This window comes from Chelon labrosus (genome assembly GCF_963514085.1).
Source record: "Chelon labrosus genome assembly, chromosome: 23".
NCBI lineage: Eukaryota > Metazoa > Chordata > Actinopteri > Mugiliformes > Mugilidae > Chelon > Chelon labrosus.
This window is the reverse complement of record NC_140356.1, coordinates 13,566,404-13,582,496: the sequence shown is the minus strand read 5'-3', so window position 1 is coordinate 13,582,496 and position 16,093 is coordinate 13,566,404. Positions and strand designations below refer to the sequence as shown.

The following is a 16,093-nucleotide window of genomic DNA, read 5'->3' as shown; positions in this document are numbered from 1 at the left end:
TTTTTGAAATATGAAAAAGAAATATGATATAGATGAGTGATCTTTAAGTGTGAGATGTGCTTTCATTCAGGGAAAGGTTGTTTCTTTGTCAGTTTTAAAAATTAAAAATATGACGTCAATTACCTTTAACTATGAGCTCATGTAAGCTTTTGCCCACTTAAAGACATTTTTACCCTTTAAGAAAAGTGTTGAGCCTTCCTTTGCCGACATTAATTATAGCAAATTGATCTTCCCAATCTTCTACAAGATGCACTGAAGGCAACGAAAAGAGAAGGAAAGGTCTTACCTTCAGCGTGAACACAAAACTGTAGCCTTTGTCCTCCCTCAGCATCAGCAGAGCGGCAGCCGCGCCGTGTTTAGGAAGTCTTGCCTCACAGATGAATGCTAGACGAGTCATTCTGCAACCATGTGATGTCATGAGGAAGCGGCCTGAGGCTTTTCAGCCCGGGTCCACCCGCTGCTTCACACTGGGCTGCAGATTGAACTCTTTATGCGAGCTGCACGCATGCAACAGGTTTACACCGTCTGCAGCTGTGACGACAGCAGACCCCCCCTCCAACACCTTGAATGTGTTTGTACCGTTGTAGGAGTTTAATTAGAAACTATAAAGTGACATTTTCAGAATTTATTACGTCATTTGTATGCAAATTCAGTTTTATTCGCTAATAAAAGCATAACGTTTTATCACTTAACCCAGGTTAATTTTGCATCATGGGAATTAGCTAAAAGTGCCCGTTTTAAAATAACAACACTTTGCAGGATATAATACATTTATTCATAAAAATACAGTGCCACATTCTCCCATGTCTCCATATCTTACAATGCCATCTTGTGGTCTGAGATTAAAATCAGTCGCAGCAGTTTTCCGGAATGAAACACTACCGATCTGTCAAAACAACTTTCAGTTGACCTGGGGATGGAGCAACAGTCCTCAGCTGGGTTTACATAGCACGCTAGGGCATCTGAGGAGGATTCATTTGTCAGTTCTTTGGATCTTTTGAAGCAAATACTCCATCTGAAGGTTCAGATTGGGCTGTCCTTTCTTGGTCTTTTTGCTCAGCATCTGAAATGTCTCCATTTTTTTCTGCTTGTACTTCTGAATGGCTTCTTCTCTCTGCTGCTTGCTCTTCAGGTACTCCTGGAAGGGCAACATTAACAAGAGAGGGTGTCAGCAAAAGACAGATTTCCATCCTGATATATATATATATATATATTTTTTTTTTTTTGACCTTTTTTAAAAGAAGCACATCACCTCTTTCTTCCGTTGTTGCTTTTCTTTGATTCTCTCAAACTCCTCTTTCGTCTTCTGGTAGGACGTCTTCTTCTGCATTTTTTTCTTCATGCGGTTGCTTATTGGAAGGCTGAGTAAAAAACATATTGAAGCAGACTCACTTAGTGCTTCCCGAACTGTTTGAAATGCACAGCTGATTACTAATATCCAGAATAAAGCTACAACTTATATATAATCACCTTTCTTTATCTTTAGTTTCTGATGGCTCTGCGTCCCCAGACACAGACTCCTTCAGCTCAGATTCACCGCTGACTTCCTCATCGCCCGCTCCAGTCCGCTGTGCTGCATCATCAACTTCATCATCGTCATTTTCGGCCGCCTCTCTCCCCTGCCCTTTCATTCTCATCTTGCTCCTGTTCACTCTGTTGGTCCAGACTTCGTTCCTAAGCTTCTCTGCCTCCGCCACGTACAGATGTCTGAGGTGTTCCGGATACTCCTCTTTGTACAGCAGTTTGGACTCACTTGGGTTATTATTATTATTATTACTCTTCTTCCTCTCTTTCCGCAGCAGTTTGTTGTACTCATATTTGACTTTCTGCTTCCTCTTCAAAGCAAATCCTTGACCTGAGACAGAAGATAAAGGCACATTAAACAAAGGTGAAAGCTGATAGTTTATTTAGTAAAATTAATAGATGGATAATTTATATAGATTTCTTAGCAGGCAAGTATAAAATGGTTTAAGAAGGCACATTAATGTTTGTCTAGACAAAAAAAAATGGCATACATTTGTACACAGACTTCCCAAGTTTTGCTTATTTTTCTCTATACAGCTAGACAAACTGGTCTTTAGTCCTTTAACAGCAGCTTATGTGTATGAGCAGACAAAAATCCCTACCTTCCTTAATGCTGCCTTCGAACACCTGGTGGTCAGGGACCCATTTCCTCTTCTTTTTTACACCTTGTGCGGTGTTTTGTGGTCTCTTCAAGTTGCCACCTTTGGCTGTAAACTTTTTATTCTTCATTTTTTGATCTGTCGGTGCCATTTCAGCTCTCAGTCCTATCGGGAAACGTGCAATGTTTACAACTTTCTTGCGAGACTCAACAGCAGCATGTCGTTTCCTTTCCCAGGCGCCGGTTGATGACGTAGAAATAAACAGACGTGAAAGGTCGACAATAGAAAATCGGGTCTTAGATTTTTTATTTTTTTTTAATCATTATTGTTTTTAATTTGAATTGTCATTCAAAGATATACACCAGCAGTGCACATTTGAATGAAATTAGGCTTCACTGACTCCAACAGCGGCTATACACAGATTGAAAATATAAATAACAATAAAAACTAAGAAAAAAATACAATAAAAAAATAAACTTATACAGTATATATTCATATCAGAGTCTGTAAATTTCACCTGATACAAGGGTATTTTTAAATTAATATAGAACAGACATCTGCACACATCAGCTCGTATTTTAAAACATGGTCAAAATAATTTAATTAATAATTTAAAGTGTTAAAAACCATAATTAGCTATGTTCTTTATAATGGGTGAGCAAGTGTAGCATTGTATGAATGTAACGCTTATTTTATAATGAATAAATAAATAAAATACGTGATTTTTTTTTAAGTCATCGAGAAGTATTATCGACTATTAATGCCTGGCGTGCATCACCATCAGGAGACCTACATGCTTCACTCAGGTGCCTCTTTAAAGCGCCTTTTAACATGAAATCCTCCTCACACAGCCTCGCAGAAATTCAACGACAGATAGATGAAGTCAAGCGGTTTCTGTCTGCGACTCTAACCATCGCCAACGCTCACACTGTGGAGTTTTACACTCAGGACGTGTGGAAACGGTTCGTGGCCGTGACTCCAGAGGAGGTGCTGTCAGCCGTGAGTTCCCATAGCGACCGGCAGAGGGAGCCGCAGCACAAAGGACCCGGTAAATACACTTGGTGTGATGACAGCGAACAAAAAAAATAAAAATAAAACGGCAAACTTTTATTATTGTTATTATTTATTATTATTATTATTATTATTAGAGATTTATTTTTTACAACAACTTTTTAGTTGTCAGAAAAACTAACTGCCAGTCGATTAATCAATTAGTCAATCAAAAAATACATTGAAAACGATTATATGTGGTGTTTTTTTAGGTAAACATTTGCTGCTTTTCTAAACAACAGAGCTATTAATTAAGTAATTAGGCACATTTATAAATACAACATTTCCAAATCGAAAGATTAATGGAAAATGTTGTTTCAATTACCTCTAATCCCATGAATTATATTTTCATAGGGTTCAAATGTTGTTCCAATGTAGTTCCATTGAAGTGTGAGTGTGACAATGAGTTTATTGTTTCTTTTTTCTCTAAATTGTATTATCAACAATGGTGAAATTAGATTAGAAATATGTACTTGGAGCAAAGCTGTCTTCATGTCTGAAAAAAAAAAAACAGTCGTGGCCTAATTTGAATGAATGTGTAAATTGCTAGGATCTTCTATAAACTTCTCGTGCAACTTCTCTTAATATGTCTACATAATATGTCTACATCTGTCTTCTTCAACAGAACAGTCCGGGAACACGTACGGGTTTTGCAGTGATACAAACCGGCTGGTTGATACTCATGAACTTCTGCAGGCAGCCAAGGCCCACTCTCTCCCCGGCCTTGGAGTCTGCATGAGCAGGGATGAGCTACTGCAGGAGCTCAGAGGGAACGGGTCCGACTCTGGCGCTCCACCAGCGGCGTTAGGTAGGAGAGAATGAACGCATGCTGAGAGTAGGAAACCAGTCAAGGATTGTCCATCTAAAATCCTGACCGTAACTCTGTGCTGTCATGGGATTGATTTGGGACCTGATGCACATTGTTCCGTGTAACCCAGGTGCTGAGCTGGACCCAGATGAGTTCATGAACTCTAAGAAATCCCATGAAGTCCTGTCCATGTCGGAGGTCGTGGCCTGTTTGGCCCAGCATTGTGGAGTCAGACAGGTAGATTTTTAAGTATTTGGATTATTCTTGTTCATATCTGCTTGCAAAAACGTTAAACTTGCATTTTTTTCCCCAGGTGATAGACGTGGGCTCAGGGAAAGGCTACCTGAGCTCCTTTCTGTCTCTTCAGTACGGCCTTCGGGTCTATGGCATTGACTCCTCCAGCACTAACACCCATGGCGCTCAGGAGAGGAACAGGAAGCTAAAGAAGTTCAGCAGGGCGTACCAGAAACACACCAAAGCTGCAAGGACACGAGGAGAGAACACGCATCCCTCTCAGGAGGAGTCAGTAGAACTAAAACCTGGGCTGAATGTAGATGAAGATGTTTTACGTGTTGATGGAGCAGGATCCCAGGAGGAGGAGAAGGTGTTAATTAGCTCGTCAGTGGAAGGGGAAAATTCAGAGCAAACTCCAGAAACAGAGGAGCTCTTCCTTAGCGCCCTGTCAGAGGATGTGATACAGCCTACATCCCCCAGAGTTCCCCCAAGTCAGCTCAGTGCTGAGGAGAGGGAGAGGAGGAAGAGGGAGAACCTGGAGAGGAAAGCTCAGAACAAAACCGACAGCGCCGTGTACTCACCGCTCACATCTTACGTTACTGCTGAAACTGAGCTGCGAGAGCTCATCTGCGAGTTAGAGGTAAGCAAATCCAAAAGAAAAAGAAGTAAATTTGGGAAGTAAATGAGGTGTGTGTTGGTGCAGCTGTACGGTATAGTAGCAAAGATTCCCACAGCAGCTCCTAAAATTACAAGCATGCCAGAGCGGCTGGAGTTTGAATTACTGGAGCGAGTGTGGGTTGTGAATGCGACGCCAAATCTGCAGCACGTCACCATCAATAAATTTCACCATCGATCTCCACCCCTTCACCCCGACGCCTCTTCTTCTGCTCTCCCCTTTTCGCCGCGGGACGCCTCCAGGATGCGGTCATGGTCGGCCTGCACACGTGCGGCGACCTGGCTCCCAGCACCCTGAGGATGTTTGCGGCTAAACCGGAGCTGTCGGCAGTCTGCAGCGTGGGCTGCTGCTATCACCTGCTGTCTGAGGAGTTTGACCCCGCCGGACAGGGTAACGACACACTCGGAGATACAGTGCTCTCTAAAGCTCTCTAAAGCTCACAGGCTGTTTTTCTCTCTCTTTCTTAATCACTCACATCAGACACCTCCTCACTGCTCTGATGTTATCTGAATGGTTCTGTCATCTTCCCACATAAATGCTTATAATCATATTTTATAGTAAACAAGTCAAATATTCCATGAAGAGTCTAGAGACTTGGACGAGTTTACCCCTCTGGAGATCAGCTTGAGCCCAGAAAGCCCCTGGTAGAGTCATTACAGTGAATTCATGGATTTAGGATGGCTGCTTAAAGCCTCTGAAATGAGAGTTATTTTGACCTTTATTATTCTGCAGGGTGTGTGTAGTATTTCATCTTCACTCATAACTTTGGACGTCTAAGCAGAAATGGCTCGGCCCTTAGTGCAGGTGCCAAATCGCAGGATCGTGCGCAGAAAACCATCCCCTGTTTCAGATATCCCTTCTAGCTCCGCGGTTTATGAGGTATGAAATGGTCTACATGTGTCCTCATGCTGTGACCGTGGCCTCTGCGCATCTGCGAAGAGAGCGGCCGACGCGTCATCGCGTCATCCCTTGTTAACGGCGCGACCTTCGACACTCGCGTCATTGCGGGCCGCCTCGGAGTCAGCCAAGAGCGGCAGATGATATCATGACGGCTGATTGAAACCAGTCCTTTCCGCGCTCGTTTCTCGAACCTGATCGCTCAGAGAAGCGAACGAAAGGCCTTCGCTTGCACTTGCACACACATTCGCTCCCCTGTTGGTCTTACAGTGCAGTCTGGGCAACAGGCCAGCTCTCGTGGTGTCCTGCCTCACCCTAAAAAAAAGGAACTGAAGAGCTGAAAAGCTTTGTTGCAGAACTTAGTCATACATATGCTCATTTAGTCCTGAAGTGCGTTGTTCACTAGTACCTATCATCCCAAACCTGTGTTCCTGTCCAGACATTTCATTGCATTTACATGACCATTTCACATGTTGGACAAATTTAGCTGCTACGTAGTCACGGTGCCTGTCAGCATCCGTGTGCCGGACAGAAGGGACGCTGACCCCGTCCGCTAACGTGTCCGGAGCAGTCTGCGAGAGCCCACAGCTGCACATGTTATTAGTGCTTCCTTTGACAGCATCCCTACGGATTCACCGTGCCTTGGCCTTAGTCACTGACCCTTTCAGAAATGACATAAAAAGGATGCCTAGCTGTCACACTCAGTACCCTCCCACAGGGAATCCGTGTATGTTTGTGTTAAAATAACTCACCTTTCCTTGCAATAATAGTCCGAGGTCACCAATTCCAATTTATTTTACAGTCAGAAAAACAGGAAAAGTGTGACATTTTGGGAGATTCTTTTGTGTTTTTATTCCTGCAGGGATATTTTTTGTCTTCATATAAAGCTACTGCCAAGAGATGGTTAGCTTAGCTTAGCACAATAGAAGGAAACAGATGTCCCGGCTCTCCGAAAGGTATCAACTGCAGCATCTCTAAAACTTAATATCTTACAAGATGTTTGTGAGACTCACCTAAACCATAGTGAATATTATGGTCACGCTAGGCCTGCTGTTTCTCCATACGTTGAACATCTGTGCTCAACTAAGCTTAACTGACTGCTGGTATTTCAGTGAAACAGATTGCTATGGATCGAATCAGGATATTCTCCCCCTGCTAACTTGGTTCGCTGGCAAATATTTAAAATTCATACACCCTGCAATTTTTTTTTAAACTTAATAAGCCCCAACTAATCAACCAATCAATTAATATACGTCTGTTACCTCTGTGTGTCCCCTCTACAGAGTGTTTGCACAGTATGTGTGGCTTCCCTCTGAGCCAGTACCTCCGCGAGCAGTCCTGGTTCTGTGGCAGAAATGCCAGGATGTCTGCGTGTTTGGTGAGTTTGGATGATATGAAGAAAACATCCACAGCGGCACCTTTAAAGGGTAACTACCGTTTTTTACAACCTGGACCTTATTTCTGGCATAAAATACGATCGTTTACTCACCCATATAACCTTGGTGTAATTTGGAGTCGTTCGTAAGATGATTAGTTCCGCATATATCCATATAGTGGGAGTGAATGGGGCACCGAAACGCAGCCTCTAAGTAACGTATTATCTGCCACGAAACTCGTTCATTTCACCAATATTTTGTTATGACACGCTAGTGCTATTCCCCGTTGAGTCCAGAGTTACCTGTTCAGGTCAGAGGTTAGTAGGTCAATCTACAGACCCCGGATGATGATAACAGATTACTCTGGACTCGACGGGGAATAAAATATTGGTGAAATGATAGAGTTTCGCGGCAGATAATGCGTTATGGTGCCCCAGTCACTCTCACTATATGGATATACGTGAATCTAAATATCTCCCGAATGACTACAAATGACACCAAACTTATATGGGTGAGTAAACGATCATATTTTATGTCAGAAATAAGGTCAAGGTTGTAAAAAACGGTAGTTCCCCTTTAATATATTCACATTTCGACTGTAATGGCTGAAACAGAAACCTCTGACTGAGTGTGAAGAGTCCTTTTATTCCCTGCGCTACACGCAGATGACCCAAAACAGTACGGCCATTCACAGATTAAGTAAATACTATTATCTCGTAAGGCTGTGTTCAAACCACGAGCAAAAACATTACAAAATGACCAAGCATGACCAACAAGGTTACAGAGTTGCAGTTAGACTGTTGCACAAGCGCATATTGTTGTTGTTGTTATTAAATTAAAAATACTGAAGAAGAAAAAAATGGACGGACAAACAGTTGACGGTTGATGTTCATTACAGCATTGGAGACTGAAAAAGGTTGAGGCCAGATGAACTTAGTGATTTGTTGCATGTTTGTAACAATGGTGCCTGTCAAGATCTGGATTTTATCAGATGGTAATTGAACAGTTGATTCCTGTAGTCGGTGTGTTGGTTTGAAGACCAGAGCGAATTTGACGACGGCCATGCCTAGACAACTAATCTGGAGCCTCTCTGAGACGTTTTGTTGGGTGCTTCCAGTCAGAGGCAGACCCAAACCAAATCCCAAACCATACACTGAACTGGTGATACAGATCTACTACTTCACTGGCAACCACTGGCTGAAAGTGTTGTGGTGATTGCTGGTAGTAACAACAACATAACATAAAAACTAGCTAGCTAGAATCTCGAACGGTTCTGACGGAACTGCGGACTGTCAGTCGAAATCATTGGGGATTACTGGAGTTAAGAAAACTGTTGGAAAAGCAGAAGAGTTTGTGTAAGTTTGTGTAAAAGGTGCTTTCTGTGTTCTCTGTAAACTGGCAGAACGTACTTCAAATTTCTCTGTCCGACGTCTTTTTTGGGTAACCATAAGCCAAATTTAACAGTCAACGGCATTTGATTGATTACCGGAGCTGTTGAAAACAATTAATATCTCTTATTATAATGAGAAAACTGATTGGAGTAGTAGACGTAGCAGACATTTCAGCGTACAATATCAACCAATGGTCACCAGTCAACATTAAATGCTAGTTAATCCATAAGAGGTGTTTTACGGAACTGGTTGATGCTTGCTCCAATTTGTCTTTGGTGTCTTTTTTGGGGTTGTCATCATACAATATTCAGCTGCATTTGTGTTTAAAAAAATCTGTTGCAGACGAGACGTATTTCTGTACCAGCAACCACCAACGTTTTCATCCGGCGGTCACCACTTAACGTAAAGACTGGTTGATTTGTAACACAGGCAACGAGGTGTTGGGGGAATGTGCAAGGACGAGTCTCATCTGCAGCAGCTCCTCCTTGAAACTTCCATGACTTTTAGGATATTTCGCTAACAGTTTGGTGCCAAATACAGTGGCATACCTTCAGAGATCTCCGCAAATGGACCATAAGTCCTTTAGTCCATTCAGTCAGCTGTGGTCCTAATGTTTTGGCTTTTCAGTGAACAGTACGCACAGCATGTGGATGAAAGACTTTTTGAGTGGCTACTTTTTCCAGGAAACACTTTGTCGTAACGCTTTGCTATTTTTCTATAAAACAGGCACTGGAGAGAGTCTCACTGGGCCAAGGGGTAAGTCAGTCACGCACAGTAATTGTAATCAATATCATGAACTAATAGTCGTCATCCTCCAAGAATGGGAGTTGGATGTCTTTCTCTAAACTGTCATTAAACTCATCTAAACAAGTCCATCAAGTTATTTCAAACTACAAATAGGGGCGTTCACAATCGCCCAGCGCTGCATTATCTTCACTGTAGATCTCCTGCATGCATTCAAACAATCAGCCCATCAATTCTGCTATTGTTTTAAGTCTGTGACTGACTACAGTGTATTTATTTGAAACGTAGAGCTCCATGCCAAAGCTGATACATGATCCCCGCAGCCATTAATATGGAATGTTTATAAATATTAATGCAATCACGGAAAGATTGATTACTTGCTGGAGCGGAGGTCTAAATCCAAAAACAGGCTTGATTGCCTGCTAGTGTTGCATGGTGTGCAGAGTCGGAAATGTTCGTCCAACCATTTGTAGACACGCCGGATGAAAAGAATAAGAAACCTTTAATACGGAAAATGCAGCATTACGTCAAATAAATATGTTTTTCTGCAGATTCAGATGGAGTCTCTGTTCTACCGCGCGGTCCTTCACGTTATTCTGAGGGACCACTACAGCTCATATAAAAGGTAATACACAGGAATATACATCTGGACTTGAAGGTTACGGCAGTACGAGAAATTACAGCAACGCATGACATTTTGTTCCCCCTCAGTGTCGAGTAACAGCCGTATTTTGTGAGAATGAACAGAACAAGCACGGAGCCTCCGTAGCCATTCAGGGGGTTTGTTTTCTTTGTCCTGAACCAGAAAGGAAAAGTTTTCGTTTCTGGTGTATTTGCGTTACAAATGAACCAAGACTTGCAAACACAAGTCATATGTTCTCTGTCGCTGACCGGGTTTTAGTTCAGCGTCGAGTCAGGCCTAATGAATCACTGACCCGAGAGTGGCGAAATGAGTTTGCAGTGAAGGAACAAATTCGTTAATGCACAGAAAATTAATTGACAAGAACGTAGATAATTGGTCATTTAAGTATTTCATTCAAAGACAAACATTTTTGCTCGAAACCAAATGGTACCAAAGCGTTGGCCAAACCACTGATGGGCTACAAGTCATCAGAGTTAATCCTAGTTTATCCTAAGAGGAAAACAATTGTATCAGATTTCACAGAAGTCATTCCAATATACAATACCTGTTGAGATATTTCAACATCTACCAAAAAATATCAGCCTAGTGGTGGTACATGAGTACAGTATTAAAGAGTCTTAAAGCACCATCCTGTTTGTCCTTTGTCTTACATCGCTATGCAGTGCTTTACATCCATAATACTTGAAATACCTGCCAGTCTGGTGCAGATCTTTGGTGATCTGAACAAGGGAAGGAAATGCTGCAGACTTTGACAAAAGACACCAAAAAGACACAAAGAACTGCCTGGACTCTGCTGCCCTACGACCTTCAGTTTAATAACTACCATCAAATTGGCAATGAACGTCCACTAGATTCGCTAAACGGCGTCTATTCATCATTGTTAGTCCTTTAAAAGTGATTGCTAAGGTGCAATTTTTTTAAAGTAGAGGTCGCAGGAAGGTGAAGGTTGTTTATTTCACAGAGGGCGTCCAGAGACTAAGAAATTGTGTTTGCTCCACAGTGAAAAGCGAGTTGGAAACGTCTACTCCAAGGCGAAATCTTTTGTGGACTATGTTCGGCGAGCCCTACGCAGACTGGAGCTGGATGAATCAAAGGTCAGGAGCAGAATATACCAGCCGTGGTGCCTTCTGCATTTTCAGCTCTAGATTTCCTCATTATTTCGAAACTCGAAACACATGAGAGTTCAGTAAGATGTAAAGGCGTTCTCACGGTTTAGGATGTTGCATGTAGAGGAGGTTTGTCCTACGTATTTCTCTCTGTAATGTTCCTCTCAGTTCTTTTATCCGTATTCAATGCCCACATCTTCTGAGTCACTCACGCAAAATACCGAACTCCCCGTTCAGCTTTCAGACCGTGAAATCCAGGATTACCATGACACATACAGTGCGCAAAAGAGCGAGATGCACGCATTTAACATGGTAAGTGCCGTCTAATCTTTATACACACCTTCAACCACATCAACCTGTGTAAACTTATTGTAAAAAAAAATCCTGAAAAGTATTCCTGTAAAATACCAATAAATTACAAACCACTAAGTGAGATCATTGCAGTCTGCGGGGAAATAATGCCCCAATGATTGCTCAGAGCGGGCAGAAACCCAGTCTCCGGTTTCTTCGGGGGCCGCTAATTGTGGTGCCAGACAGTATACCGGATTTCTTTCATGACATTAAACAGGGAAATGGTTTTTCGGAATTGCCCATCAGCTACTGGGACGAAACAAGTCAGGGTGGGATTTCAGTATGTAGTTTAAAAGTTACCATAGTTTTCTTAATGTTCCGTATGAAAACATTACTGAATACAATAGAATAATGGTTTTCTTTCTTTGTTTCTTTGTGTAGTTGAAGGTGACACTTGCTCCCTGCATTGAAGGTCTAATTCTCCTTGATCGCCTCTGCTACCTGAAAGAACAGGTACAATCACTCAAGAGATGTCTCAGCAATAAGCTCGTCTAGACTGGAGGAACTTTTTAATAGTTCCTTTGACTGTTGATACTGTTGACAACATTGACCATCTTGTGACAATGCAGTGTTCTGCTGGGAAACTTTTGGACCTGGAGTTGGTGTAGATGTTATTTAGACACCCACCTAGACCAGACCAGGCACCCCCACCCAATAGCAATAACACTCCTTGATAGCAGCAGCCAAATTTACTAGATCCCAAGCTGATTAAGTGTCTGCGGGATGATCCAAAGAGAACCCTCCCCTCAACCCATAGGACCCAAAGGCCCCCACTAACAACATTCTGTTGCCAGACACCACAGGACACCCTCAGAAGGACCATGTCCATTCTCTGATGAGTCACGACTGTTTTGGACGCACAAGGGAGACCTACACAATATTAGAAAGTTGGTCATAATGTTATGCCTGATAGACGTAAGTGTACGTTGAGTTGACAAACACAGAATTGCAGCACCGGCAACTGGCATTTAGCATTGCAATAAACCCCAGCTCTTAACACAAGCCTAAAAACGTGGACATATGGACGGACAGTGAACTCCACTCTTTATTGAGCTGTCATGCAACTTTGCTGTATGTCCCACACTTCAGGTCTCCTGTTAATGTGCAAATGCCAGGTAACCCTTGGCTGTCCGCAGAACTGTTTAGTCTGAAAAACCTTAACCGACATCCAAGAAGTACTGGCAGTGAAGGCTGACTGTGACTTGGCCTCACGTTGCCGGAAAAGCTCAGGTCACAGATGCTCCCCAGTGGCCCGACCCCATCAAGCAGCTGATTGTCATCTTGTCATGTCGTGGCCTTTGGATGCATTGTTTTGTGAATGCAGTTTGGCAGGGCGATGTGGACCAGCTCCATGGTGCTGAGGAAGTATTATGCACTATCATGACAAGGCCTGGGATACATGAGTCATATTGAAGGACATAAGGTCTAATGTTACCTGGAATGGAAACATAAAACTAATGAAAACACAATGATGTCAAATACCAAACTGTTCCCCCATTATGTAATCCATGTCACAGCTATTCTCTTTTTACTTTTTACTCTTTTTCAGCTGGATTCATCTTTATTATTTGCTTGTACAGCCCGTTGATTGGGATTTTATTTTTGCATGATGAAAGGGAACACGCGGAAATCTCAGCTGAAATCTGGAAACCTCTTTTCAATCCGGACACGAATATAGGTGTCGGCCAGCCTGCAATTTATCGTCCCGCGCTAGTGCAGCCAAACACAACACGGTAATCTTCGTTCTGAGTCGCTGGGACGAGAGATGTACGATCCGAAAGCTTTGAAGTTCTGATTACACGTGATTGTATGTCAGATGGGCTTCCTTAACTGGGTCGCGTAATCAAAATATGTAACATCAAGAGAGCTGGTCAGCTTTAGGAGATGTCCCTCGAGGAGGTGCGGAGAAGAAAGAGAGGAGGCGATGGATGTATGTTAATGTGATCCATGTGATGATAAATGTGCTGGAGCGTGTTCGTGACCGCGTGTGTTAGCTTTGCGCCTTTTGATTGAAAACACATTTTTACATATTGATTGGCATCATTCAGGACTGAATATCAGGTAATTTCTATGTGTCATGATTGTTCTGACCATGCAGGCTGAATACTCTGTGTTCTGATGTGGTTGTCTCAAAGATCAGTGGATCAACAGTGGACAATGAAATATACATTGGTTATCATGTGTTTGGAGATTTTACTGCTCAGGCAGTGAGTCCTAATAACCTGGCAATTGTCTAACATCTCTTGTAGCGTCACTGTGAGGTTTCTGGTTTTAAGGCCACGACACACCAAGCTAACGGTCGGCTGTTTGTCGGCCATTGGGGAGCATCTGTAGCTGCAGTTTTTGCAGAGTGTCACACATCACTGCCACTAATCTGACCCCAGCATGTTGAGTTGGCCAAATGACGAATACAGACTACTGCCAGCAGCTTGTCACGATTTCCGGTGAGGTGGGACCCAAATGCAGGACACAGAGGGATGAGGCAGAAGTAGGAAACAAACTGTATTTAGTGACAACTTACAAAACAGGGAACTAAAGATGCTGCAGTTGAGAGCGAGGGTAATCCAAGAACACAAATTCAGAACAGGGCAAAGATTGCAGATGATGCAGAGAACAAAGGGAATGGCAGAGGGGTGACGAGACACAGGTGAAACTGGATTTGAAAATGAGGGAGGAGCACACAAGGAGAAACCAATCCAGCAACCAAAGGGGGGGGGGGACACAGGAAGTAACACAAGACAAAATAAAACAGTAAACAAAGAAAACCAAACAGGGTAACGGAATATTCAAAATTCAGAACCATGACACAGCTAGTACGAGCAATTATTTCCTCTTATGCAAGCACAGAAATGGATGTGCCTCATGGCCGTTGGCTGTAGTCTTTGCGGTGTGTTCAGTTTTGTTTGTCATGCAAGTGTAATTTGCATGACATGAGGAAACGTCACATCGGTTTGGTGTGCCCATGCCTTTAGATTGGTGATGCAAAACCAAAACCATTCCCATCGTCCATTAGCATTGTCAATATGTTAGCAGGCTGATTATGCATTTCACTAAGTGATTGTGAATGCAGCAAGCACTCTTTCCCATTAGTCACTTTAGGTCCAAGCAGAATCTCCATCGCAGGTACTTACAGTAGATCTAAATAATATCTAATACTAAGAGTAGCAAATAAGACTCAGCTAATGTCAGATACCACAGCAACAATAGCTAATTTAGGCTATTTAAATGGTGTGACTGCTTTGCAAACACAGTAGTTACCTAGCTACCAAGGAAAACAAACGAAAAATGAAAAGGAATCAACATTTGTATAGATATTTTTCCTTTGAGGATTCAATAGATAAATCGTTAATAGAGAAAACATCACAGAGGAGAGGAGAGGACGCCAAGGGCCACAAAGCCAAACTAAACTGGAGAAGACAGATTTTTTATATATATAAATACATCCATGTGTTTTTCATTCATTTCTGTTGTGAGTTATTGTTTTACGTGTTTTTCTGCAGGAGGGTGTATCATTCTCTGCTCTGGTGCAACTGTTTGAACCCCTGCTGTCGCCAAGATGTTATGCCGTTGTCGGTCTCAAGAGTTATGGAAAGAGGACCACAAGCTGAACAACTTAGGCACATGATTGTAATACACTGATTCGGGGATTACACTTTAAAAGTGATTGCATTCTTGCTTGCCTGTTTTAATAATATGTATGATTTTATTTTTTATTTCAGTAATTTTGTTTAAAATACTGTTATTGATGAAAGAATGTGAGGTTCTTGGCTTTGATCTTGTTCTCTGTGAGCAGCACAAAGTTTTTGTGTGAAGTCACTAAAAAGCCAAGTGCTCAAAAACACCTGGAAAAACTGTCCCGTCTGTTTGATTGAATTACGTCCATTGCAGGCTTTTGTCTTCAAGTTTGAGTGACTCTAGAGAAAACACTTGTTTTTAAGGACCATTCAGGGAGCCAGGGGCATTGTGGGATTTTGGGAGGATCTGATCCCCTCGACAGGTCTGCAAAGTCCATTTCTAGGCTCCCTAACCAGGAAGTAGGGGAAACGATAGGCTGGGCAAGAGGCGCCCTTGACTTCTTTTTTAATGTTTACTTCTGTTATGCTTTGTTCTTGGTCATTCAATAAATCATGTTCTTACATGTTTAACGCAAATGTTTTAGCTTTGAGTGCACACATGAATTACGGTTGTGGGAACGACAGTAAAGCTGAATGGACACAGATAGATGGAGAAAGATGGGGAATTAAAACATTTTCCCACCAAATTCATCACACTATGTCAGAACAGTATTCCTATTATTCCAACTGTATTTTACTGTATTTAAATTCAACTTCTTTATCTCCAACCAGGAGAACTTCAAGTAATTTTTTGGGGAAAACCTTAGAGTATAACACTTGAAGATCAAGCTATATGAGTACACAGAGAAGTTAGCGAGTAGAATAGATTCAGCTAAGAGAAGGCAAAGTGATTAATAGTTATAATATAGCCCTACAGTTAAGTAGCCAAAAGTAATGCCTACATAACTGCAACAATAGGCTGTAACAGTAATAGGCCAACACATCGTTTAAATAACTAAAAGTAACAGTTTATTAGTTGAAAGCATTAGCTAAATGGTTGAACTTGCTAATGCTAAAAGTACTAGCTAAATGGTTGATATTTCTATCAAAACATCATGATGGTTGAAATAGCTAACGAAC

General features: G+C 42.1%; 2 protein-coding genes across 3 annotated transcripts; one reads left to right on the top strand and one right to left on the bottom strand.

Moving 5' to 3' along the window:
- Nucleotides 1–576: 576 nt before the first annotated feature.
- ccdc59 (coiled-coil domain containing 59) lies at nt 577–3,022 on the bottom strand. Of its 2 annotated transcripts, XM_084573485.1 has the most exons (5): nt 2,917–3,022; nt 2,127–2,288; nt 1,471–1,855; nt 1,253–1,361; nt 577–1,138 (listed from the first exon to the last, which is right to left on the bottom strand). In XM_084573485.1, exons 2-5 carry the CDS (start codon nt 2,272–2,274, stop codon nt 974–976), a joined length of 807 nt encoding a protein of 268 aa, XP_084429611.1. In that variant the 5' UTR covers nt 2,275–2,288; nt 2,917–3,022; the 3' UTR covers nt 577–973. The 2 variants fall into 2 exon arrangements, with proteins under 2 accessions (XP_084429611.1, XP_084429610.1); XM_084573484.1 differs by lacking the exon at nt 2,917–3,022 and having other exon boundaries at nt 578–1,138; nt 2,127–2,367.
- mettl25 (methyltransferase like 25) lies at nt 2,917–15,526 on the top strand. Its single transcript, XM_084573483.1, has 12 exons — nt 2,917–3,171; nt 3,799–3,981; nt 4,112–4,218; nt 4,295–4,855; nt 5,134–5,281; nt 7,072–7,166; nt 9,282–9,311; nt 9,851–9,924; nt 10,943–11,036; nt 11,286–11,360; nt 11,781–11,852; nt 14,900–15,526. Exons 1-12 carry the CDS (start codon nt 2,955–2,957, stop codon nt 15,005–15,007), a joined length of 1,764 nt encoding a protein of 587 aa, XP_084429609.1. The 5' UTR covers nt 2,917–2,954; the 3' UTR covers nt 15,008–15,526.
- The last annotated feature ends 567 nt before the right edge of the window (nt 15,527–16,093 follow it).

Coding starts and splice junctions, on each gene's coding strand:
- mettl25 (XM_084573483.1), top strand. CDS start 2,955: ATGAAATCCTCCTCACACAGCCTCGCAGAAATTCAACGACAGATAGAT. Junction 4,856..5,133: donor AGCTCATCTGCGAGTTAGAG/GTAAGCAAATCC, acceptor GGACGCCTCCAG/GATGCGGTCATGGTCGGCCT. Junction 7,167..9,281: donor CCAGGATGTCTGCGTGTTTG/GTGAGTTTGGAT, acceptor TCTATAAAACAG/GCACTGGAGAGAGTCTCACT.
- ccdc59 (XM_084573485.1), bottom strand. CDS start 2,274: ATGGCACCGACAGATCAAAAAATGAAGAATAAAAAGTTTACAGCCAAA. Junction 1,856..2,126: donor CGAAGGCAGCATTAAGGAAG/GTAGGGATTTTT, acceptor CTTCTGTCTCAG/GTCAAGGATTTGCTTTGAAG. Junction 1,362..1,470: donor GAAACTAAAGATAAAGAAAG/GTGATTATATAT, acceptor TTTTTTACTCAG/CCTTCCAATAAGCAACCGCA.